Source organism: Manis pentadactyla, chromosome 18, assembly GCF_030020395.1.
Source record: "Manis pentadactyla isolate mManPen7 chromosome 18, mManPen7.hap1, whole genome shotgun sequence".
Taxonomy (NCBI): domain Eukaryota; kingdom Metazoa; phylum Chordata; class Mammalia; order Pholidota; family Manidae; genus Manis; species Manis pentadactyla.
The window spans coordinates 31,850,304-31,875,325 of NC_080036.1; the positions used below are offsets into that span (position 1 = coordinate 31,850,304).

General features: G+C 39.5%; 1 protein-coding gene across 3 annotated transcripts in view; it reads left to right on the forward strand.

Annotated features, from left to right (window-relative positions):
* The window catches only part of HYKK (hydroxylysine kinase), a 47,516-nt gene that overhangs the window by 12,512 nt on the left and 9,982 nt on the right, over positions 1-25,022 (forward strand). For 2 of the 3 annotated variants that reach the window (XM_057494696.1, XM_057494698.1), the window contains exons 4-5: positions 204-387; positions 8,036-8,827. In XM_057494696.1, the coding sequence (XP_057350679.1) occupies positions 204-387; positions 8,036-8,496 (645 nt within the window). In that variant the 3' untranslated portion in view covers positions 8,497-8,827. Of the gene's footprint in view, positions 1-203; positions 388-8,035; positions 8,828-25,022 lie in introns of those variants that run through there. The other variant, XM_057494697.1, reaches the window with a different exon arrangement.

The following is a 25,022-nucleotide window of genomic DNA, read 5'->3' on the forward strand; positions in this document are numbered from 1 at the left end:
CGCTGTTTCAGGACCGAGTGGGTGCTCTCAAAACTGAGATCCTGTGCAGGTACGATGTTACTAGCATTTGGTGGATCAACATGCATGGAGCAGGTCGACGGCCCTCAGCCTGGCAGTTCCCAGCACCCCCTGCCCTTGGGCCTCGCTTTGCTCGAGCAGGAGTTTCTCTAATGCCGAGCCTATGTTTCTCACTTTTGATTTAGAAATTCCATCACCCAAAGTTAAGTAGTCTCCATCGGGAGAACTTCATCTGGAATCTGAAAAATGTACCTCTTCTGGAGAAATATCTGCATGTCTTGGGCCCAAGTCGAAATCAAGAGATTGTCAAACAGGTCCTTCAGCTGTTCAAGAATGAAGTAATGACCAAATTCAGTCATTTTCGAGAATGTGAGTATTCCCCCACTCAAGAAAGTATTTTTATTGATACATAAATTGTCAAACCTTGAACTGTCAGAAAAGTATGGAGGTTCACTGAGCTTTAGAAAATCTTAAAATTTTGCCTTATTTGCTCCTGTTGCTTTTTAGAGAATAATACTTTTACCTTCCCTAAAATTGCTATATTTGAAACCAACTCTACACTTCACATGATTCCACACTCCCTTCTACATGCATGTTTTAATATTATTACTACAAATGTAGAGTAATATTTTACATATTGTCAAGCCTCAGATAAATATCACACTCTGTAATATTCTACAACTTGCCATTTTTTATTCATTATGTTTTTCAGGTTGATCCATTACATATATATAGTTCCAGTTCATTTAGTTCATTAGTTCCAAATGCTGAAAGTGTTCTATACTATGTATATGCCATAATTTATCTGAACATACTATAATTTTGTTGGTCCATTTTCTTAATGGAATTTTAGGTTGGCTCCCAGATTCTGCTATATACATACTATGCTCCACGGGAATCCTAGTGCCTGTCTCCTTATGTACAGCGACAACAGTTTTCTAGGGTGTAACTAGCATGGAGTTTGGTCAAAGAAAAGGAACTGAGGCGCAGTTTTAGAAGGCCTGTCATGGACAGTGCGTGTCCCTGTCTTAGTCGGCTCGGGCTGCCATAACAAAATAGCACAGACTGGGTGGCTTGAACAACAGAAAATAATTTTCCCCCAGTTCTGGGAGTGTAGAGTCCAAGCTCAGGGCGCCAGCATGGTCAGGTTCTGATAATTCTCTTCCTGGCTCACAGACGGCCACCCTCCCTGTCCTTACGTGAGGCAGACAGAGCGAGCAAGCTCTCTGGTGTCTCTTGTTCTAAGGACACTGATACCGTCACGAGGGCCCCACCCTCGTGCCCTTGTCTGAACCTGATCATCTCCCAAAGACCCAGCTCCAAACACCAGCACACTGGGAGGTAGGGCTTCAAGGCATGCGTTTTGGGGAACATAGCACAGTTGAGCCCATAGTACTTAGTGTGAACAAATATAAGGTGGTGACATAAAAGCATATTTATTTCTTTTTCCTCTTCAAACCTATGTCTGCCCCCCTTCCCCTAGCCCAGTTGTTTTCATTTAAATGGTATCCACCATTCATCTAGTTGATTTGGTAAAAAACCTAGGAGTCATCAGCTTTGGTTTTGTTCTTTCTCTCACACCTAATACCCAAACTCTATGTAGATTCTAACTTCAGAAGACACCCTACATCTCTCCACTCTCCCCATCTGTGATACTACCACTAAGTCCAGCTGCCTGCCACCGGTTCTCACCAGGATTATTGCAGTAGCCTCCTATCTCGTTCCTGCTCCCATCTGTCTCCCTATAGTACATATACACATTGTGGGCTGCTACCACCTTTTTTCTATACTTAATATTACTTTTGTAAGATTCTCCATGTGTTGCATGTGGTTCTAGTTTGTTAACTTTTATCACTAGAGTGTTCTATTCATAAATATACTACACTTTAGTTATTCTACTCTTACAAGGTATTTGAGGTGTTTCCCATTTTGATCTATGTAGAACAGTGCTGCTATGAATATTCTTGTCCCTTGGTATATATGTTCATGTGTTCTTTGTGTGTATGACTTCATGAGTTCTGGGTTAGGACTGCTCAGTCATAGGACGTCTCTATATTCAACATTACTGAGTCATGCCAAATAGGTTTCCAAGGTAGCTGTGTGACATTATACTACTGCTAGAAGAATATTGTTTTCATTGCTCTACACCCTTGGTGCTATCAGACTTTTACATTTTTGCCAATCTTATGTGTGAGTAATGGTTTCTCACTGTCGTTTTAATATACATTTCCCTATTTATTAGCTGTTGGATTAAATTCTTTCACTAAGTGTCAGCTTTTCTTTGGGGATTTTTTTCTCATTGATTTTAGAAGTTGAAAATACTTTCTTAATACAAGTCCTTTGTCGGTTATATGTGTTATAGACATTTTGTCCCATTCTGTGGCTTCTCTTTTCACTCTGTGATGTGTTTTGGTGAACAATCCTTAATTTATTGGTATCAAATATATCAACCATTTGCTGTGTGGTTGTTGTTTTGTGCCTTGTGTAGAATATTTTCCATACCTTGTGGTCATGAAGATATTCCCCTATAGTATCTTTCTAAAGTTTTATAATTTTTGTCTTTCATAATAGATCTATAATCCATTTAAAATTTATTTATATATTTGGTGTGAATTTTTCATATGGCTGATAAATCTTCCCGCTTATCAAAAAGACAGGCTTTCTCCCTTTGTTCTGAAGTGCCCCCATTATTGTGAATAATGTGATGCTTTTGGACTCTGTTGTTCTGCTGGTCTATTTGTCTATCTCTGTATCCATACCTGTGTATCAGCTGGGCTAGATTATGCTGCAGTAACAAATAACCCCCAAAGTCTTGTGGACTGAAATAAAGGCTCACTTCCCATGTCAAGCTGTGTGATTATCATGGATTTTCCAGGGTTCTGTTCTATGTAGCCTTGCTTTGGGATTAGATGGATGGAACTTTCACCAACTGGAGTATTGCTATGCTTTGGAGAAAGAATATAATAAATTGTACACTAGCTCTTAAAACTCAGCCCTGAAGTGATGTCACTCCTCTTCATATGTCAGTGACAAAATAAGTCACACACAACTTTCTGAGGAACAGAGAAGTGTAACACAGCATGTTCATGGAAAAAGACAATTGGAATATTTGTGAGTATCCCTAAATTTTACCACACTATCTTAATCTCTCTAACTCTTTCAGTCCTCATATCTGGAAGACATGTCCTCCCACCTTTGTGCTCTTCTATAAGAAAGTCTTGACTGTTTTTGGTCCTTTACTTTTCCATATCAACTTTGGAATCAGTATGGCATGTTTAAAAAAATTGTTGAGATTTGGCTGCATTTGGATTGAATTTGTGTATATCTAAATTTGGTGAAAATGGATATTAATTATAGTATATTTATGTTTGTTTATATTATAAGTTTGAATAATCTAATCCATGAACATTGGTTTATCTCTCCATTTATAGAGATCTATACAAGATACATATGGTGAAATGTTTAATCACTTTTATGATTGATTCCTATTGTACTTGCATTATGGGCAGAGAATATATGTTATGTCAGTGGTGTTTTCTTCAATGACGGAAATGTTCTATGTCTGTACTGCCCAATACATTAGCTTCTATGTGGCTACTGAGCACTTGAAATCTGACTAGTGCATCTAAGGAACTGGATTTTCTATTTTATTTAATCTTAATAGTTTTAAATGGTAACGTGGCTACCTTATAGGGCAGTCAGATCTTTATAACTTCAGTACTTTGAAATTTCTTAAGATTTACTTTTAATGCAGCATCTGGTAGAAATTTTTTTTCCATTCTTCAATTTTTTTATTAAGACATCATTGATATTCATTCTTATAAAGGTTTCACATGAAAAACATTGTGATTACTACAGTCACCCATATCATCAAGTACCTCCCACACCCTATTGTAGTCACTGTCCATCAGTGTAGTAAGATGCCACAGAGTCATACTTGTCTTCTCTGTGCTACTCTGTCTTCCCCGTGACCCCCCCACGCACCATGGGCACCAGTCATGACAAACCTCAATCCCCTTCTCCCTTCCTCCCCACCCACCCTCCCCCACCCCTCCCCTTAGGTAACCACTAGTCCCTTCTTGGAGTCTGTGAGTCTGCTGCTGTTTAATTCCTTCAATTTTGCTTTGTTGTTATACTCCACAAATGTGGGAAATCACTTGGTACTTGTCTTTCTCCACCTGGCTTATTTCACTGAGCATAATACCTTCTAGCTCCATCCATGTTGTTGCAAATGGTAGGATTTGTTTTCTTCTTATGGCTGAATAATATTCCATTGTGTATATGTGCCACATCTTCTTTATCCATTCATCTATGATGGACACTTAGGTTGTTTCCATATCTTGGCTATTGTAAATAGTGCTGTGATAAATACAGGGGTGCATATGTCTTTTTGAATCTGGGATCTTGTTTTCTTTTGGTTAATTCCTAGGAGCAGAATTCCCAGGTCAAATGGTATTTCTATTTTTAGTTTTCTGAGGAACCTCCATATTGCTTTCCACAATGGTTGAATTAATTTACATTCCCACCAGCAGTGTAGGAGGGTTTCCCTTTCTCTGCATCCTCGCCAACATTTGTTTTTCCTATTCTTTTTGATGTTGGCCATCCTAACTGATGTGAGGTGATATCTTATTGTGGTTTTAATTTACATTTCCCTGATAATTATCCATGTGGAGCATCTTTTCATATACCTATTGGCTATCTGAATTTCTTCTTTGTAGAAGTGTCTCTTCAGATCCTCTGCAGCATCTGGTAAAATTTTAAATTGGTTCATATATGCTTAAAAATCTAGCTTATTCTGTAGTTGTAGGCTGCAGAGTTATATGTATATATTAATAGGTCAAGTTTGTTACCCTGTTTAGGTTTTATATGTCATTGACATTTTTTTTGGATGCTAATTCTAAAAATTACTCAAAAAGCTCTCTTAAATCTCCTCCCACTATGTTCCTGGACTATCTATTTTTCACTTTTGTTTCTGTCAAGTTTTGTTTTGTTTTTTGAGACAACATGCATATAAAATTAGAATTGTTGTATTACTAGCAAATTGAGCCTTTTGTCATTATAAAGTATCCCTCTTTATCTTTTTTTTTGCCTGGATGTTTTTTGCTTTAATGTCTACTCCACTTGATGTTATATACCTATCCCATTGATTTTTTTATTCCTGAATTTTTTTCAGTTTCAATTTTTTTCTTCTCTTTGCCCCCCCTTCTTTCAAGCTAACTATTTTTCAGTTAACTTTTTTTGTCATTCTATTTTTTTTCTCTACAGAAGTTTGGAAAGTATATACGCTCTTTCTGTTCTTTGAGTGATTATCTGAGAAATTCTAATATGCAATTTTAACTATCAGAGCCTAATATTATTCAAGATGATAAAAGAACCTTAAAATACTTAAATTTATATTTTTCCCTGACTCATATGCTTTTGTTTTAGTAAACTTTAATTCTATATTTTTATATCCCCCAAAACATTATTTCTGTTTTATATTAATTTGTTTAGATTTACTCATGTATTGGCTTCCTATCTTTCAGCACACCAAAAATTCTGTCTGGAATCATTTTCATCATGCCTGAAATACATTCTTTAAAATTTTCTTTGATGCCATTTTCTAATGATGAATGCTATGATTTTATTTGTCTGAAAATGTTTTTATTTTATCTTCATTCTTGAAAGATATTTTTCACAGCCTGTAGGATTTTAAGTTTGAGGCTTTTAGAATTTCAGAATTCTACTGTCCTCTAGCTGCCATCAGTCTGTTTCTCCTTTGAGGGCAGTCTTTTTCCTATTAGGTTGCTTTTAAGATGTTTTGTTTTTCATAAATGATTTTTTTCCCCTTAATTTGCCTGGATTTCTCAAACCTGTGTGTGGCTATTGTCTTTCATCAGTTACAGAAAATTCTTTCTTTAGCTCCATTCTCTCTGTCTTCTCTTTTTTGGAACTCCGATTAAACTGGTGTTAGGCCTTCTTGCTGAGTCCACCATGCCTCTTATCTTCTCATCTGTCTGTGTGTTTTTAAAATCTTTTTCTCTGCCCATGCTATATGTTGGATAATTTTCTAATCTATCCTCTAGTTTATTGATTCTCTTTTTAGCTATGTTTATCTGTTAAACCCATTCACTGCATTCTTAATTTCATTCATTGTATTTCTCAGTTTTAGAAGTTCTTCTTGATTATTGTTCCAGAGTACTTACCTTGTGGCCAGAGAACATACTATGTATCAGCACACCAGGAAATAAGATACCATGAGCAAGAGTCAGAGGAAACTGACTGGAAACTGAACCAAAGATTTCAACAACTGGAATGATTCGAATATATTCATACAGCAGCCTGGTTTGGCATTTGGTTTCAAGGCTATGTTTTTGTCCTTCTGTGTCCTTGAATTGATAGAAGAATTTATCATCCTTTTATGGGGTGGGGGACCTTATCACTGCCCCCAGTTTCATGCAGTGAGCCTTTTAACCAACTGGCATTTTTGCACTTCCTGTATTCTGGTTCTCCCAGGGGCAAAGCACTTTGCTGACCTACAGCACAGTAGGCAGACCTGTGGCTTAAGTGCTGCTCCCTGCTTGGCACTTATACTCTGTTCTTCAGTGTATGGATCTGTCTTGTTTTTGAGGCTGTTTGTATCTTTGTTATATCTTTTTATTATTATCACTGCTGTGTATATTGAGCATGGAGGTTATCAAAGAATGAATTCACTCTGCCGTCTTTGTGAGAAGTCCTTCATTTCTTTCTTTAATTCTCAAATTGAACAACTTTTGTCATTTTATGCCAGGCATTAATTAGCTGTGTCATTTCTTTATAGGCCATTGAACATATGAATAGAAGCAATGAAGTGAGAAAGGAGGAGAGGTATCCCTATATACAGATCATATTCATGAAGTGACATATTTAATAGATTCTAAGCACCACTTGATTGCTTAAGGGGTGCCATTACTTTATAGACCTCTGAGGAAGAAAAAGCATTGACAGTGAAACTATGGCATCAGTTGTATGATGCTTCCAACTTTCAGAAACATTTAGTTGAGAATCTGTAGTTTATAGTAATGTTTTTTGTTTCATCATGCACCCACTGAACCACTTTACTTTAGCATGATTTAAACAGTCTTAAATCTTATAGAAGAGATCAGCATTAAATTTAGAAAATAATATTATGGACTTTATATTGCAAGTTTATTATAAAGTACATGACCCACTGCTTCAGCACTTATGGACGTTCCCATCTCCCCCCAATCCTTAAAAGTTTAAATCAGTGTTTCTCAAACCTTCCATGGTGAAAGACAAGTTGGGATTTCTTTTCCCTGACCCACTGCAGCCTGCTACATGGTCTTACTGTCTTGCTGGCTTGCACCACAGGTGACTTACCATGTGAGTTTGACAACACTCTGACTGGGTAATGCTCTGCTAATGAATTAAAGCCAGTGATCACACTCTTAGGTGATAAAGTACTATAACATTTTCTAAACATGCTTAATTTCTGTTTTAATCTTACAGTCTAGTGAGTCTGTGGTGAACACTGGTCACAGACCCTTACTTCAAGTAGTGCTGACTTAAGATATCACCATCTATTTCCATAATCAAAAGACTGAGGAAATTCAGAATTATTTTGTCATCAGATTTTATTTTTTGAAATCTTACACTGAAGATGCATCTGGTCCGTCCTAGGGCTCTGCTTCTTATAATAATATGAACACATGCCTGTTCTTTTTCAATGTTCCTGGTTTGGGGCAGTTCTCCTTTTCCCTTTGTTTGGCTGGTGGTCGAAATCTGGGGTTTGCAACAACTGCAGCATCCATTTACTGGTCTTGTATTGTTGAGAAGCAGAAACAAAAACAACCACTGAAATAAACTGCTTTTACCCTTTTCAGGATAATTTTTTTTATTTCAAGAAAAATAAGGTTTGGCTCTATCTCTGGCTGCTCATCAAATTGAGTGAGTGGCCGTGCCTGGGAAAGAGAGAAGGGAAGAGAATGAGCTGGGGTATTAAATAATTTTTCACATGGCTGGATTTTTCTCTTTTCAGGTATCAATCATGGAGATCTTAATGACCATAACATTTTAATGGAGTCCAGCAAGTCAGCATTTGGAGATGCTATACATCAAGTGTCTGGGATTTTAGACTTTGACGACATGAGCTATGGCTACTATGTGTTTGAAGTGGCGATCGCCATCATGTACATGATGATTGAAAGCGAGAATCCTATGCATGTAGGAGGTCATGTCCTTGCAGGGTTTGAAAGTGTAATCCCATTGACACCTGTAGAGAGGGGTGCTTTGTTTTTACTTGTATGCAGTCGCTTTTGTCAGTCACTTGTCATAGCCTCATACTCTTGCCAACTACACCCAGAGAATGAAGAATATCTCATGGTTACTGCAAAAACCGGGTGGAAGCACTTACAGCAAATGTTTGACATGGGCCAGAAATCTGTAGAAGAAATCTGGTTTGAAACTGCAAAGTCCTATGAATCTGGGATCTCCATGTGAGTAGGTAAAAGTTCACGTTAGTTGGGATAATTAAAAATCCAACACCTCCTTAGGCAGATTGTTTCTGAGAGCCGTGCCTCTGATTTCTACAGCAGCCAGGGCCTCCTGAGAGCACCCACATGTGTTTCCCACAGGCCGTCCGTTGATGTCCCAAAGCCCAGCCCTGATATTCTCTGGGGTGGCAACCTTTGGATCTCCATGGGGGAGGGGATTGGAACCCCATTTATTGGGTCTATCTGCAGTCTGTAAAAATTCCACCCACAAGGGAAGTGAGCATGTCAACTACTAGTGCTGAATAGATTGTGTTGGCTATAAATTCTCACTCTGCATATCTCTGTCTGTGTCTCCTTGTGTCTCTTTCTCTGTGTCTTGCAAATGCACATCTCATAAAAGGGACTCAGATGCATCTGAAAATCATGTGGGGAGAAAAACCCATTTTGAACAATAGGGTGGATTTCAGTAGTTCTTTTCCTTGATTCCTTCCTTCTGCTTGAAGTTACTTCCCTAGTACTCATGAAGGAGAGTTTCTGGACCCACTAGATTTCTGCCTATGTTTGCCACATGTATGTGACCAGAGCCTACAAGTAATAAAATAAGTCTTATGTTTGCTAATTCAATGTATATATAGGCACATTATATCTGCCTTTCTACCTATATCTGCAACCTCCTTCCTATGTCTATAGATCGCATCACTCTGTAGGAGTGTCTAGTGCTAAGTTCCCTCCACATCTCTCCTCCTCTAGGCTCCTTTTCTCCATGTCACTGTAAGTAGAGATCTATCAATCTCTGCTTTTACAGAGGGGAAGAGTCTGTTTCAGGGGCCAGACGTGGTGATGCATAGCTTCTGAAACAAGAGGCTGGCCTCTCTGGCCTCAGGACAAATGGACTTTAGGTGTGGCAGAGAAAGCCACATGGAAAGATGGCTCTTAATAAGGTGGGCCTGTGGGAATTAGAAAAGTTTAGTTTGCTAAAATATAATTCATTTTGAAATTTCCTGCATTTCAGGCTTTAGGAGGGAGAACGTCTGAGAGACTGGGACTTGACTGACTTTGGGCAGAGTACCTGATGCACAGAGAACGTGTTCACCATTTCCTTCCAAATTCAGTAACTGATTCAGGTGGTATGAGATTAAACTTCTCTGTTACTGTGATGCATGGGAAAACTATGGTAAAAGACAATGAATAGATAAGAAGAGTATTATATTTCACTCATATTTTCATGGTTCTGGAGGCCAGTAAAGCACACTGCTAGCAGGAGTCAGCATTTTCAAGAATTCGTGGCACATCTCCAGTGATTGCGCCCTCCCGTTGTTTTTCTCTTTTCCACCTTTGTAGTGACATTCTCTTGTGTTTGGAGATCTCACCTTTCAGTTCATTTATTTGTATTTTCCCATTGACCTGGGACAAAGGAATCAATCCTGCTTTGTGATAAGCCAGTATACTGATGGATCACTGGCTTCTCACTTTTATTTATCCATTGAATCTTTCTCTTGAATCATTTCTAGTGCTGGGAAATTTTTATATTTTCCTTTCAGCTCTGTTGACAATTAAAAAAATTCTTATAAATTTTGAGGCTTTTTAATTGCATGAATTGAAACAGTTCTTGGAATATGTATTATTTTCCTCTAAAAGCATAAACATCCATATTGTGCTCATGAGTAAAGCATTTCACCTAGACATTCTATAACAGACAGTAATGTTTCATGAGACATCCTGAGTTTCTTGATTTGGATACCTCTCTGGTTTATCATATAATTATTCATTGTGTGATTATTTTCTTAGCATTTGAAAGTATTTTCATATTTTGAATCAGTTTTTGAATTTATAATTTTCTACTTTAGTGAATACTACCTGTCGATGGCCAGAATCAGTATTTTTCCATAGCATTAAGTTAGTATTGGTAGAATTAGTTACACTGTTCTACACTTTTCTGATAGACGGTCCTTTAACTCTAATCATGATTCTCCTTGGCACTTCACTGTCTGTGTAAAGTAACTTCATTTTGATGTTTATATTTAAGACAATGGAGATTTTAAATGACATTAAGTGAAATGTGTATGTTGCTAAATGTTACTTGTTGCTCACACTTTGAAGTGATAGCTGAGCTTGTCATCGCAGAGTGCAAGAACATATAACCCCTGAGGTTTCTGCTTGGATGAAGTTGATGATCTTTTTTAGGCCTGATATTTGCCTACTGAAAACATCTTCTATGGTATTTGAAAATCATGTGTATCTTGTGTTTACTGGTCAAAGGGTTTTGCATTTGTTTATCCTTTTAACTAGTCAAACTTTCTAACAAAGTTGTTTATACCAACAAAGTTGATTTCTGTGATGGTCTTAATGTCAGTAAGTAGTTATTCGAATTGAAAACTGCCTTTTACAGCAGTTTAAGTCCTCAGCAAAATTGGAGGAAAGTATAGAGAGTTTCCCAGATTTCCACCTGGTATGCAAGACTTGTGTAACATTCACAGATCAGTCAATGTGATACACCACATTAATAGAATGAATAATAAAAGTCACTAGATCATGTCAATAGATGCAGGAACAGCATTTCACAAAGTTTGACATCTATACATGATAAAAATGAACAGTAAAAATACGTATAGGAAGAACTTACCACAACATAATAAAGGCCCTTGATGAATGTCCAAGCTCACATCAATAAGGGGGAATTAAGGTTAGGGTTAGGTTTAGAGGGGTTAGGTTAAGGGTTAGGATGGTCCGGGCCTCATTCCTGACCCTGGGCTCCTAAAGCCCTGGGAATTTCCTGGGTAATAGCAGCATCTTTTATTGTAAGTAGGTGGTTCTGGGTGGGCTCTGCTCGGGTGCCTGACAGGCAGAAAGCCCAAGCCATAACTAGAAGATGGGAAATTTCAGCCTCACCCCTCCATTTGCCAGAGAAAGGGGAGTGGATAAAAACAGAGTTAATAATAGGTCATACCTGTGTCTCAAAATTTGGAGTTTGGAGAGCTTCAAGTTTGGTGAACACATCTATGTGGTGTACTGGGAGGGCGATGAGTCCCAACCCCACAGGGAAGAATGAAGCCTTCTGCTGGCCCAAAGGTGATCCCTCACATTAACAAAGAAAGTGTTAGAAACCATTTCTCACATGGGGTAGACATTCTGTAACCTCCATTGATCAAGGCACCAGCCTCACTGGGAAAATCGTACAAGTCTTAATGAAATGTAATGGATGTACCCCAGTTTGCTAATGCATTCATCTACTGAATCACATCCTGATTTCCTTAGGTTTTTAGCCATTAGGAATAGAGGTACTGTGTAAAATTGTATGTTGGATTTTATTGAGACATAGTTTTTCTTTTTTTTTTTTAGATAATTATTTTTTATTGAAGGGTAGTTGATGCACAGTATTACATTACATTAGTTTCAAGTGTACAACACAGTGATAAAACATTTATATACATAATTCTAGGTTCCAGCTATCACCCTACCAAGCTGTTACAATATCTTGACTATATTCCTTATGCTATACATTACATCATTACATCCCGGTTACTTATTTATTTTACCATTGGAAGTCTGTCCTTTTTTAATTTAATTTAATTTAATTTAATTTAATTTAATTTAGTTTCATCTTATTTTTTTTTTTGTGAGGGCATCTCTCATATTTATTGATCAAATGGTTGTTAACGACAATAAAATTCTGTATAGGGGAGTCAATGCTCAATGCACAATCATTAATCCACCCCAAGCCTAATTTTCGTCAGTCTCCAATCTTCTGAGGCATAACAAACAAGTTCTTACATGGAGAACAAATTCTTACATAATGAATAAGTTACATAGTGAACAGTACAAGGGCAGTCATCACAGAAACTTTTGGTTTTGCTCATGCATTATGAACTATAAACAGTCGGTTCAAATATGAATACGCATTTGGTTTTTATACTTGATTTATATGTGGATACCACATTTCTCTCTTTATTATTATGATTTTTAATAAAATGCTGAAGTGGTAGGTAGATACAAGACAAAGGTAGAAAACATATTAGTGTTGTAAGAGAGCAAAAGATGATCAGGTGTGTGCCTGTAGACTATGTGTTAATCCAAGCTAGACAAGGGCAATAAAACATCCACGTATGCAGAAGATTTCTCTCAGAATGGGGGGGTGAGGTTCTAAGCCTCACCTCTGTTGATCCCCAATTTCTCACCTGATGACCCCCCTGCGACTGTGCCTGTCTTAGGTTGTTCCTCCCTTGAGGAATCTTACCCGTCTCTGGCTAACCAGTCATCTTCCAGGGCCATACAGGGAAATGTAAAGTTGGTAAGTGAGAGAGAAGCCTTATTGTTTGAAATGGTTAGCTTTTTATTTCTTTGCATATTTATGCCCTGTAGCTTCTATGCCCAGCATTTGTCTTGAGGTATCTTTACCACTTGGAAGAATTATGATACTCGGTAAATTTGATATGAGGCACGAATTCTATTTAAGGGTTGTAATTAGGAAGGAAGAAGAAAAGCTATAGAAGTAGCAGGCAGAAGAAAACATGGGAAGATTGATTATTTCTTTGACATATCTTCTTGTAGAGTAACTTCAGCATGTATAGGTTTTAAGCTACTACTTAAATTGCGCACACACATTAACATAATAGGAGTACAGTTACATAACCAAAGCATATCTGTAATTACCAGCCATCTCCAGTGAAACCAAGAAAACCAGTTAGGCACCTTAGGCATTTGTGAAAACTTATCTATGATATGGTGGATATTGTCCAACTGAACTTGAACAGTCTGAGAAAAATCAGACAAATTAAAACAACCCATTCCTGGGGAATGTTCACATCCCTTATGTTCTTTTAACAGTAAATAGTCTGTAGTTGTAAGATTTTGGAGCACTACAATTTGCACCTCTCCTAATTCTTGGTTGAGTTCCAACAGTATAGATCCAGTCAAATTTGTTGTTTTACTGTATGCACAGGCCAGCTTAGATATCTCCTTCATTCCCATGGCAAGTCCAGGAGCTGGTGGGATGAGTGCATCTACAGCTGTAGCAGTGCGTGGATCTTTGTTGGGGTTTTTTGATGATCATCTTCTGGCATGAGTCTTCCAGAGAGTGCTGATGTTGGAAGTTCTCTTTCATATCGTATCTTAGTTCATTTTCAGGGTAGCCCAATTAGGCTTTGATCTTCTGTATAAACGCAAACAGACCCTTTGCCTACACTTTTATATGCCCTTTATACCCTTGTGTAGAACTCATTGGAGGTTACCACACCAGAACTGCCCTTTTTTTTTGTTTTTAGTATCACTAATCTACACTTACATGATGAATATTATGTTTACTAGGCTCTCCCCTATACCAGGTCTCCCCTATAAACCCCTTTACAGTCACTGTCCATCAGCATAGCAAAATGTTGTAGAATCACTACTTGCCTTCTCTGTGTTGTACAGCCCTCCCTTTTCTCCTACCCCCCATGCATGTTAATCTTAATACCCCTCTACTTCTCCCCGCCCCTTATCCCTCCCTACCCACCCATCCTCCCCAGTCCCTTTCCCTTTGGTACCTGTTAGTCCATTCTTGAGTTCTGTGATTCTGCTGCTGTTTTGTTCCTTCAGTTTTTTCTTTGTTCTTATATTCCACAGATAAGTGAAATCATTTGGTATTTCTCTTTCTCCTCTTGGCTTGTTTCACTGAGCATAATACCCTCCAGCTCCATCCATGTTGCTGCAAATGGTTGGATTTGCCCTTTTCTTATGACTGAGTAGTATTCCATTGTGTATATGTACCACATCTTCTTCATCCATTCATCTATCGATGGACATTTAGGTTGCTTCCAATTCTTGGCTATTGTAAATAGTGCTGCGATAAACATAGGGGTGCACTGATCTTTCTCGTACTTGATTGCTGCATTCTTAGGGTAAATTCCTAGGAGTGCAATTCCTGGGTCAAATGGTAAGTCTGTTTTGAGCATTTTGATGTACCTCCATACAGCTTTCCACAATGGTTGAACTAACTTACATTCCCACCAGCAGTGTAGGAGGGTTCCCCTTTCTCCACAGCCTCGCCAACATTTGTTGTTGTTTGTCTTTTGGATGGCAGCCATCCTTACTGGTGTGAGGTGATACCTCATTGTAGTTTTAATTTGCATTTCTCTGATAATTAGCGATGTGGAGCATCTTTTCATGTGTCTGTTGGCCATCTGTATTTCTTTTTTGGAGAACTGTCTGTTCAGTTCCTCTGCCCATTTTTTAATTGGGTTATTTGTTTTTTGTTTGTTGAGGCGTGAGAGCTCCTTATATATTCTGGACGTCAAGCCTTTATCGGATGTGTCATTTTCAAATATATTCTCCCATACTGTAGGGATCCTTCTTGTTCTATTGATGGTGTCTTTTGCTGTACAGAAGCTTTTCAGCTTAATATAGTCCCACTTACTCATTTTTGCTGTTGTTTTCCTTGCCCGGGGAGATATGTTCAAGAAGAGGTCACTCATGTTTATGTCTAAGAAGTTTTTGCCTATGTTTTCTTCCAAGAGTTTAATGGTTTCATGACTTACATTCAGGTCTTTGATCCATTTTGAGTTTACTTTTGTATATGGGGTTAGACAATGGTCCAGTTTCATTCTCCTACATGTAGCTGTCCAGTTTTGCCAGCACCACCTGTTGAAGAGACTGTCATTTCGCCATTGTATGTCCATGGCTCCTTTATCAAATATTAATTGACCATATATGTCTGGGTTAATGTCTGGATTCTCTAGTCTGTTCCATTGGTCTGTGGCTCTGCTCTTGTGCCAGTACCAAATTGTGTTGATTACTATGGCTTTATAGTAGAGCTTGAAGTTGGGGAGTGAGATCCCCCCTACTTTATTCTTCTTTCTCAGGATTGCTTTGGCTATTCGGGGTCTTTGGTGTTTCCATATGAATTTTTGAATTATTTGTTCCAGTTCATTGAAGAATGTTGCTGGTAGTTTCATAGGGATTGCATCAAATCTGTATATTGCTTTGGGCAGGATGGCCATTTTGACGATATTAATTCTTCCTAGCCACGAGCATGGGATGAGTTTCCATCTGTTAGTGTCCCCTTTAATTTCTCTTAAGAGTGACTTGTAGTTTTCAGAGTATAAGTCTTTCACTTCTTTGGTTAGGTTTATTCCTAGGTATTTTATTTTTTTTGATGCAATTGTGAATGGAGTTGTTTTCCTGATTTCTCTTTCTGTTGGTTCATTGTTAGTATATAGGAAAGCCACAGATTTCTGTGTGTTGATTTTGTATCCTGCAACTTTGCTGTATTCCGATATCAGTTCTAGTAGTTTTGGGGTGGAGTCTTTAGGGTTTTTTATGTACAGTATCATGTCATCTGCAAATAGTGACAGTTTAACTTCTTCTTTACCAATCTGGATTCCTTGTATTTCTTTATTTTGTCTGATTGCCGTTGCTAGGACCTCCAGTACTATGTTAAATAACAGTGGAGAGAGTGGGCATCCCTGTCTAGTTCCCGATCTCAGAGGAAATGCTTTCAGCTTCTCGCTGTTCAATATAATGTTGGCTGTGGGTTTATCATAGATGGCCTTTATTATGTTGAGGTACTTGCCCTCTATTCCCATTTTGCTGAGAGTTTTTAACATGAATGGATGTTGAACTTTGTCAAATGCTTTTTCAGCATCTATGGAGATGATCATGTGGTTTTTGTCTTTCTTTTTGTTGATGTGGTGGATGATGTTGATGGACTTTCGAATGTTGTACCATCCTTGCATCCCTGGAATGAATCCCACTTGGTCATAGTGTATGATCCTTTTGATGTATTTTTGAATTCGGTTTGCTAATATTTTGTTGAGTATTTTTGCATCTACGTTCATCAGGGATATTGGTCTGTAGTTTTCTTTTTTGGTGGGGTCTTTGCCTGGTTTTGGTATTAGGGTGATGTTAGCTTCATAGAATGAGTTTGGGAGTATCCCCTCCTCCTCTATTTTTTGGAAAACTTTAAAGAGAATGGGTATTATGTCTTCCCTGTATGTCTGATAAAATTCCGAGGTAAATCCATCTGGCCCGGGGGTTTTGTTCTTTGGTAGTTTTTTGATTACCTCTTCAATTTCGTTGCTGGTAATTGGTCTGTTTAGATTTTCTGTTTCTTCCTGGGTCAATCTTGGAAGGTTATATTTTTCTAGGAAGTTGTCCATTTCTCCTAGGTTTCCCAGCTTGTTAGCATATAGGTTTTCATAGTATTCTCCAATAATTCTTTGCATTTCCGTGGGGTCCGTCGTGATTTTTCCTTTCTCGTTTCTGATACTGTTGATTTGTGTTGACTCTCTTTTCCTCTTAATAAGTCTGGCTAGAGGCTTATCTATTTTGTTTATTTTCTCAAAGAACCAGCTCTTGGTTTCATTGATTTTTGCTATTGTTTTATTCTTCTCAATTTTATTTATTTCTTCTCTGTTCTTTATTATGTCCCTCCTTCTGCTGACCTTAGGCCTCATCTGTTCTTCTTTTTCCAATTTCGATAATTGTGACATTAGACCATTCATTTGGGCTTGTTCTTCCTTTTTTAAATATGCTTGGATTGCTATATACTTTCCTCTTAAGACTGCTTTTGCTGTGTCCCACAGAAGTTGGGGCTTAGTGTTGTTGTTGTCATTTGTTTCCATATATTGCTGGATCTCCATTTTGATTTGGTCATTGATCCATTGATTATTTAGGAGCGTGTTGTTAAGCCTCCATGTGTTTGTGAGCCTCTTTGCTTTCTTTGTACAGTTTATTTCTAGTTTTATGCCTTTGTGGTCTGAAAAGTTGGTTGGTAGGATTTCAATCTTTTGGAATTTTCTGAGGCTCTTTTTGTGGCCTAGTATGTGGTCTATTCTGGAGAATGTTCCATGTGCACTAGAGAAGAATGTATATCCCGCTGCTTTTGGATGTAGAGTACTATAGATGTCTATTAGGTCCATCTGCTCTACTGTGTTGTTCAGTGCTTCCGTGTCCTTACTTATTTTCTGCCCAGTGGATCTATCCTTTGGGGTGAGTGGTGTGTTGAAGTCTCCTAGAATGAGTGCATTGCAGTCTATATCCCCCTTTAGTTCTGTTAGTATTTGTTTCACATATGCTGGTGCTCCTGTGTTGGGTGCATATATATTTATAATGGTTATATCCTCTTGTTTGACTGAGCCCTTTATCATTATGTAGTGTCCTTCTTTATCTCTTGTTACTTTCTTTGTTTTGAAGTCTATTTTGTCTGATATTAGTACTGCAACCCCTGCTTTCTTCTCACTGTTGTTTGCTTGAAATATGTTTTTCCATCCCTTGACTTTTAGTCTGTACATGTCTTTGGGTTTGAGGTGAGTTTCTTGTAAGCAGCATATAGATGGGTCTTGCTTTTTTATCCATTCTGTTACTCTGTGTCTTTTGATTGGTGCATTCAACCCATTAACATTTAGGGTGACTATTGAAAGATATGTACTTATTGCCATTGCAGGCTTTAAATTGTGGTTACCAAAGGTTCAAGGTTAGCCTCTTTAGTATCTTACTGCCTAACTTAGCTTGCTTATTGAGCTGTTATATACACTGTCTGGAGATTCTTTTCTTCTCTCCCTTCTTGTTCCTCGTCCTCGATTCTTCATATGTTGGGTGTTTTGTGCTGTGCTCCTTCTAGGAGTGCTCCCATCTAGAGCAGTCCATGTAAGATGTTCTGTAGAGGTGGTTTGTGGAAAGCAAATTCCCTCAGCTTTTGTTTGTCTGGGAATTGTTTAATCCCACCGTCATATTTGAATGATAGTCGTGCTGGATACAGTATCCTTGGTTCAAGGCCCTTCTGTTTCATTGTATTAAATATATCATGCCATTCTCTTCTGGCCTGTAGGGTTTCTGTTGAGAAATCTGACGTTAGCCTGATGGGTTTCCCTTTATAGGTGACCTTTTTCTCTCTAGCTGCCTTTCACACTCTTTCCTTGTCCTTGATCTTTGCCATTTTAATTATTATGTGTCTTGGTGTTGCCCTTCTTGGATCCTTTCTGTTGGGGGTTCTGTGTATTTCCGTGGTCTGTTTGATTACTTCCTCCCCCAGTGTGGGGAAGTTTTCAGCAATTATTTCTTCTAAGATACTTTCCATCTCTTTGCCTCTCTCTTCTTCTTCTGGGACCCCTATAATACGGATATTGTTCCTTTTGGATTGGTCACACAGTTCTCTTAATATTGTTTCATTCCTGGAGATCCTTTTGTCTCTCTCTATGTCAGCTTCTATGCGTTCCTGTTCTCTGATTTCAATTCCATCAATGGCCTCTTGCATTCTATCCATTCTGCTTATAAACCCTTCCAGAGTTTGTTTCATTTCTGCGATCTCGTTTCTGGCATCTGTGATCTCTTTCCGGACTTCATCCCATTTTTCTTGCGTATTTCTCTGCATCTCTGTCAGCATGTTTATGATTCTTATTTTGAATTCTTTGTCAGGAAGACTGGTTAGGTCTGTCTCCTTCTCTGGTGTTGTCTCTGTGATCTTTGTCTGCCTGTAGCTTTGCCTTTTCATGGTGATAGGAATAGTCTGCAGAACTGGGACCAGTGACGGCTGGAAGGACTTCCTTTCTTGTTGGTTTGTGGCCCTCCTCTCCTGGGAGAACAGCGGCCTCTAGTGGCTTGTGCTGCGCAGCTGCGCGCAGACAGGGTTTCTGCTTCCTGCCCGGCTGCTATGGAGTTAATCTCCGCTGTTGCTGTGGGCGTGGCCTGGCTCGGGCAGCTACTCCAAAATGGTGGAGTCGCGTTGGAGCAGGAGCTGCTGGGAGGCTATTTATCTCCGTAAGGGGCCTCCCTGCTCCCTGCAGCCCAGGGGTTAGGGTGCACAGAGATCCCGGATTCCCTACCTCTGGATTAAGTGACCCGCCCTGCCCCTTTAAGACTTCCAAAAAGCACCCGCCAAAACAAAACAACGACCACAAAAAAAAACAAGAAAAAAAATTTTTTTAATTAAAAAAAAAATAATTTTTAATTAAAAAAAAAAAGGTCGTCGTTCGTTTTTCTTTATTCTCCAGTGCCAGCCTCAGGCCTCTGCTCACCGGTCTTTCTGCCCTGTTTCCCTAGTATTGGGGTCCCTGTCCCTTTAAGACTTCCAAAAAGCGCTCGCCAAAACAAAGCAGCAAAAAAGCAAAAAAAAAAAAAATGGTCGCGCGCTTTTCTTATGTCCTCTGTCGCCCAGCCTCCAGTGCCTGCTCACTGTTCTTGCTGCCCTGTTTTCCTAGTATCCAGGGCCCTGCACTCTGGCCCGGATGGCTGGGGCTGGGTGTTCGGCAGCCCTGGGCTCCGTCTCCCTCCCCCTCTGCCTGCTCTTCTCCCGCCGGGAGCTGGGGGGAGGGGCGCTCGGCTCCCGCGGGTCCGGGGCTTGTATCTTACCCCCTTCGCGAGGCGCTGGGTTCTCTCAGGTGTGGATGTGGTCTGGATATTGTCCTGTGTCCTTTGGTCTTTATTCTAGGAAGGGTTGTCTTTGTTATATTTTCATAGATATATGTTGTTTTGGGAGGAGATTTCCGCTGCTCTACTCACGCCGCCATCTTCCGCCCCTTGTCTGTTGGGGTTTTTTGATGATCATCTTCTGGCATGAGTCTTCCAGAGAGTGCAGATGTTGGAAGTTCTTTTTCATATCGTATCTTAGTTCATTTTCGGGGTAGCCCAATTAGGCTTTGATCCTCTGTATAAACACAAACAGACCCTTTGCCTACACTTTTATATGCCCTTCATACCCTTGTGTAGAACTCGTTGGAGGTTACCACACAGGAAGTGCCCTTTTTTTTTTTTGCTTTGTTTTTGGTATCACTAATCTACACTTACATGACGAATATTATGTTTACTAGGCTCTCCCCTATACCAGGTCTCCCCTGTAAACCCCTTTACAGTCACTGTCCATCAGCATAGCAAAATGTTGTAGAATCACTACTTGCCTTCTCTGTGTTGTACAGCCCTCCCTTTTCTCCTACCCCCCCATGTATGTTAATCTTAATACCCCCCTACTTCTCCCCCCCTTATCCCTCCCTACCCACCCATCCTCCCCAGTCCCTTTCCCTTTGGTACCTGTTAGTCCATTCTTGAGTTCTGTGATTCTGCTGCTGTTTTGTTCCTTCAGTTTTTCCTTTGTTCTTATATTCCACAGATAAGTGAAATCATTTGGTATTTCTCTTTCTCCGCTTGGCTTGTTTCACTGAGCATAATACCCTCCAGCTCCATCCATGTTGCTGCAAATGATTGGATTTGCCCTTTTCTTATGGCTGAGTAGTATTCCATTGTGTATATGTACCACATCTTCTTTATCCATTCATCTATTGATGGACATTTAGGTTGCTTCCAATTCTTGGCTATTGTAAATAGTGCTGCAATAAACATAGGGGTGCATCTGTCTTTCTCAAACTTGATTGCTGCGTTCTTAGGGTAAATTCCTAGGAGTGGAACTCCTGGGTCAAATGGTAAGTCTGTTTTGAGCATTTTGATATACCTCCATACTGCTTTCCACAATGGTTGAACTAACTTACATTCCCACCAGCAGTGTAGGAGGGTTCCCCTTTCTCCACAGCCTCGCCAACATTTGTTGTTGTTTGTCTTTTGGATGGCAGCCATCCTCACTGGTGTGAGGTGATACCTCATTGTAGTTTTAATTTGCATTTCTCTGATAATTAGCGATGTGGAGCATCTTTTCATGTGTCTGTTGGCCATCTGTATTTCTTTTTTGGAGAACTGTCTGTTCAGTTCCTCTGCCCATTTTTTAATTGGGTTATTTGTTTTTTGTTTGTTGAGGCGTGAGAGCTCCTTATATATTCTGGACGTCAAGCCTTTATCGGATGTGTCATTTTCAAATATATTCTCCCATACTGTAGGGATCCTTCTTGTTCTATTGATGGTGTCTTTTGCTGTACAGAAGCTTTTCAGCTTAATATAGTCCCACTTACTCATTTTTGCTGTTGTTTTCCTTGCCCGGGGAGATATGTTCAAGAAGAGGTCACTCATGTTTATGTCTAAGAAGTTTTTGCCTATGTTTTCTTCCAAGAGTTTAATGGTTTCATGACTTACATTCAGGTCTTTGATCCATTTTGAGTTTACTTTTGTATATGGGGTTAGACAATGGTCCAGTTTCATTCTCCTACATGTAGCTGTCCAGTTTTGCCAGCACCACCTGTTGAAGAGACTGTCATTTCGCCATTGTATGTCCATGGCTCCTTTATCAAATATTAATTGACCATATATGTCTGGGTTAATGTCTGGATTCTCTAGTCTGTTCCATTGGTCTGTGGCTCTGCTCTTGTGCCAGTACCAAATTGTGTTGATTACTATGGCTTTATAGTAGAGCTTGAAGTTGGGGAGTGAGATCCCCCCTACTTTATTCTTCTTTCTCAGGATTGCTTTGGCTATTCGGGGTCTTTGGTGTTTCCATATGAATTTTTGAATTATTTGTTCCAGTTCATTGAAGAATGTTGCTGGTAGTTTCATAGGGATTGCATCAAATCTGTATATTGCTTTGGGCAGGATGGCCATTTTGACGATATTAATTCTTCCTAGCCACGAGCATGGGATGAGTTTCCATCTGTTAGTGTCCCCTTTAATTTCTCTTAAGAGTGACTTGTAGTTTTCAGAGTATAAGTCTTTCACTTCTTTGGTTAGGTTTATTCCTAGGTATTTTATTTTTTTTGATGCAATTGTGAATGGAGTTGTTTTCCTGATTTCTCTTTCTGTTGGTTCATTGTTAGTATATAGGAAAGCCACAGATTTCTGTGTGTTGATTTTGTATCCTGCAACTTTGCTGTATTCCGATATCAGTTCTAGTAGTTTTGGGGTGGAGTCTTTAGGGTTTTTTATGTACAGTATCATGTCATCTGCAAATAGTGACAGTTTAACTTCTTCTTTACCAATCTGGATTCCTTGTATTTCTTTATTTTGTCTGATTGCCGTTGCTAGGACCTCCAGTACTATGTTAAATAACAGTGGAGAGAGTGGGCATCCCTGTCTAGTTCCCGATCTCAGAGGAAATGCTTTCAGCTTCTCGCTGTTCAATATAATGTTGGCTGTGGGTTTATCATAGATGGCCTTTATTATGTTGAGGTACTTGCCCTCTATTCCCATTTTGCTGAGAGTTTTTAACATGAATGGATGTTGAACTTTGTCAAATGCTTTTTCAGCATCTATGGAGATGATCATGTGGTTTTTGTCTTTCTTTTTGTTGATGTGGTGGATGATGTTGATGGACTTTCGAATGTTGTACCATCCTTGCATCCCTGGAATGAATCCCACTTGGTCATGGTGTATGATCCTTTTGATGTATTTTTGAATTCGGTTTGCTAATATTTTGTTGAGTATTTTTGCATCTACGTTCATCAGGGATATTGGTCTGTAGTTTTCTTTTTTGGTGGGGTCTTTGCCTGGTTTTGGTATTAGGGTGATGTTAGCTTCATAGAATGAGTTTGGGAGTATCCCCTCCTCCTCTATTTTTTGGAAAACTTTAAGGAGAATGGGTATTATGTCTTCCCTGTATGTCTGATAAAATTCCGAGGTAAATCCATCTGGCCCGGGGGTTTTGTTCTTTGGTAGTTTTTTGATTACCTCTCCTGGGAGAACAGCGACCTCTAGTGGCTTGTGCTGGGCAGCTGCGCGCAGACAGGGCTTCTGCTTCCTGTCCGGCTGCTATGGAGTTTATCGCCGCTGTTGCTGTGGGCGTGGCCTGGCTCGGGCTGCCGCTCCAAAATGCTGGAGTCGCGTTGGAGCAGGAGCTGCTGGGAGGCTATTTATCTCCGTGAGGGGCCTCCGTGCTCCCTGCTGCCCAGGGGGTTAGAGTGCCCAGAGATCTCCAGATTCCCTGCCTCTGGACTAAGTGTCCCGGGATACTTCTGTCCGGTTTTGTGGTCCCTGCCCTTTTAAGACTTCCAAAAAGCACTCACCAAAAAAAGTTTAAAAATTAAATAAATAATTAAAATTTAAAAAAGCCGCTCGTTTTTCTTTGTTCTTGGGCGTCGGACTCAGGGACCTGCTCACTGGTCTTGCTGCCCTGTTTCCATATTATCCAGGACCCCACACATGCACTGTGTCTGCGCTCCAGTGAGGATGGTTGGGGCTGGGTGTCCAGCAGTCCTGGGCTCCCTCTTCCTCCTGCTCTGACTCTCTCCTCCCGCCGGGAGCTGGGGGGAGGGACGCTCGGGTCCCTCCGGGCTGGGGCTTGTATCTTACCCCCTTCGTGAGGTGCTGGGTTCTCGCAGGTGTGGATGTAGTCTGGCTGTTGTCCTGTGTCCTCTGGTCTCTATTCTAGGAAGAGTTGTCTTTGTTATATTTCCATAAATATATGTGGTTTTGGGAGGAGATTTCTGCTGCTCTACTCACGCTGCCTTCTTGGCTCCATCTCTCAGGGAAAAATATTTTTGAACCATATATCTGATAAAGTATTGGTGTTTGAAATACATAAAGAACTCACACAACTCAATAGCAAAATACTAAATAATACAACTTAAAAATGGGCAAAGGAACTGAATAGACATTTTTCCACAGAAAAGATGTGAAAGGCTAACAGATACATGCAAAGATGCTCAACATCACTAGTCTTCAGGGAGATGCAAATTAAAACCACAGTGAGATGTCATGTTACACCTGTTAGAATGGCCATCAACAAAAAGACAAGATAACAAATGCTGGAGTGGATGTGGAGAAAAGGGAATCCTTGTATTGTTGATGGAATTGTAAATTGGTACAGCCAGTATAAAAACAGTAGGGAGATTCCTCAAAAAATTAAAAGTAGAAATACCATATGATCCATATACCAACTTGAAAAGACATCTGGAGTCCCATGTTTATAGCAGCATTATTTACAATAGCGAAGACATGGAAACAGCTGAAGTGTCCATTGATGGGAAGTTATGGTGTATATATATGATAGAATACTACTCAGCCACAAAAATCAAGGAAATCCTACTGTTTGCAACAACATGGATAGACCTTGAAGGCATTATGCTATGTGAAATAATACAGAGAAAGTCAAATACTGTATGATCTCATTTATTATTATACATATAATCTAATTTTTTTTAGAAGCCAAATTCATAGAAAAAGAAATTAGGTTTGTGATTACCAGAGTTAGAGGATGCAGAAATGAGGAACTGGAGAAAGATGGTCAAAGGTACAATTCCAGTTATGTGATAAATAAGTACTATGGCTGTGATGCTCAGCCTAGTAAAACTGATAGGAGAGTGGGTTGGGTCCTAAGAGCTGGCATCATGTGGAGAAATAGTTTTCCTTCTCTTTTTATTGTACATATATGAGATGATGGATGTTAACTACACCTGTTGTTACCATTTCACAACATATATGAATCAAGCCATCATGCTGTACACCTTAAACATACATAGTGATATATGTCAATTATTTCTCAGTAAAACTGGAGGAAAAAAAAGGAAGACCTGCAGCTCCTATATTTTGCTCTGGGAACAATGAGGTCACCAGGCAGCTGCCCAGAAGCATCTGCTGGAAGATGAGAAACTGCGTAGAGATGAGCCACCTCAGCTGAGGACCCCCAGTCTGTGGACCCCCCAGGCCACCTGGCCAGACCTGCCTAGATGGACCCAGTCCAAATTGCTGACC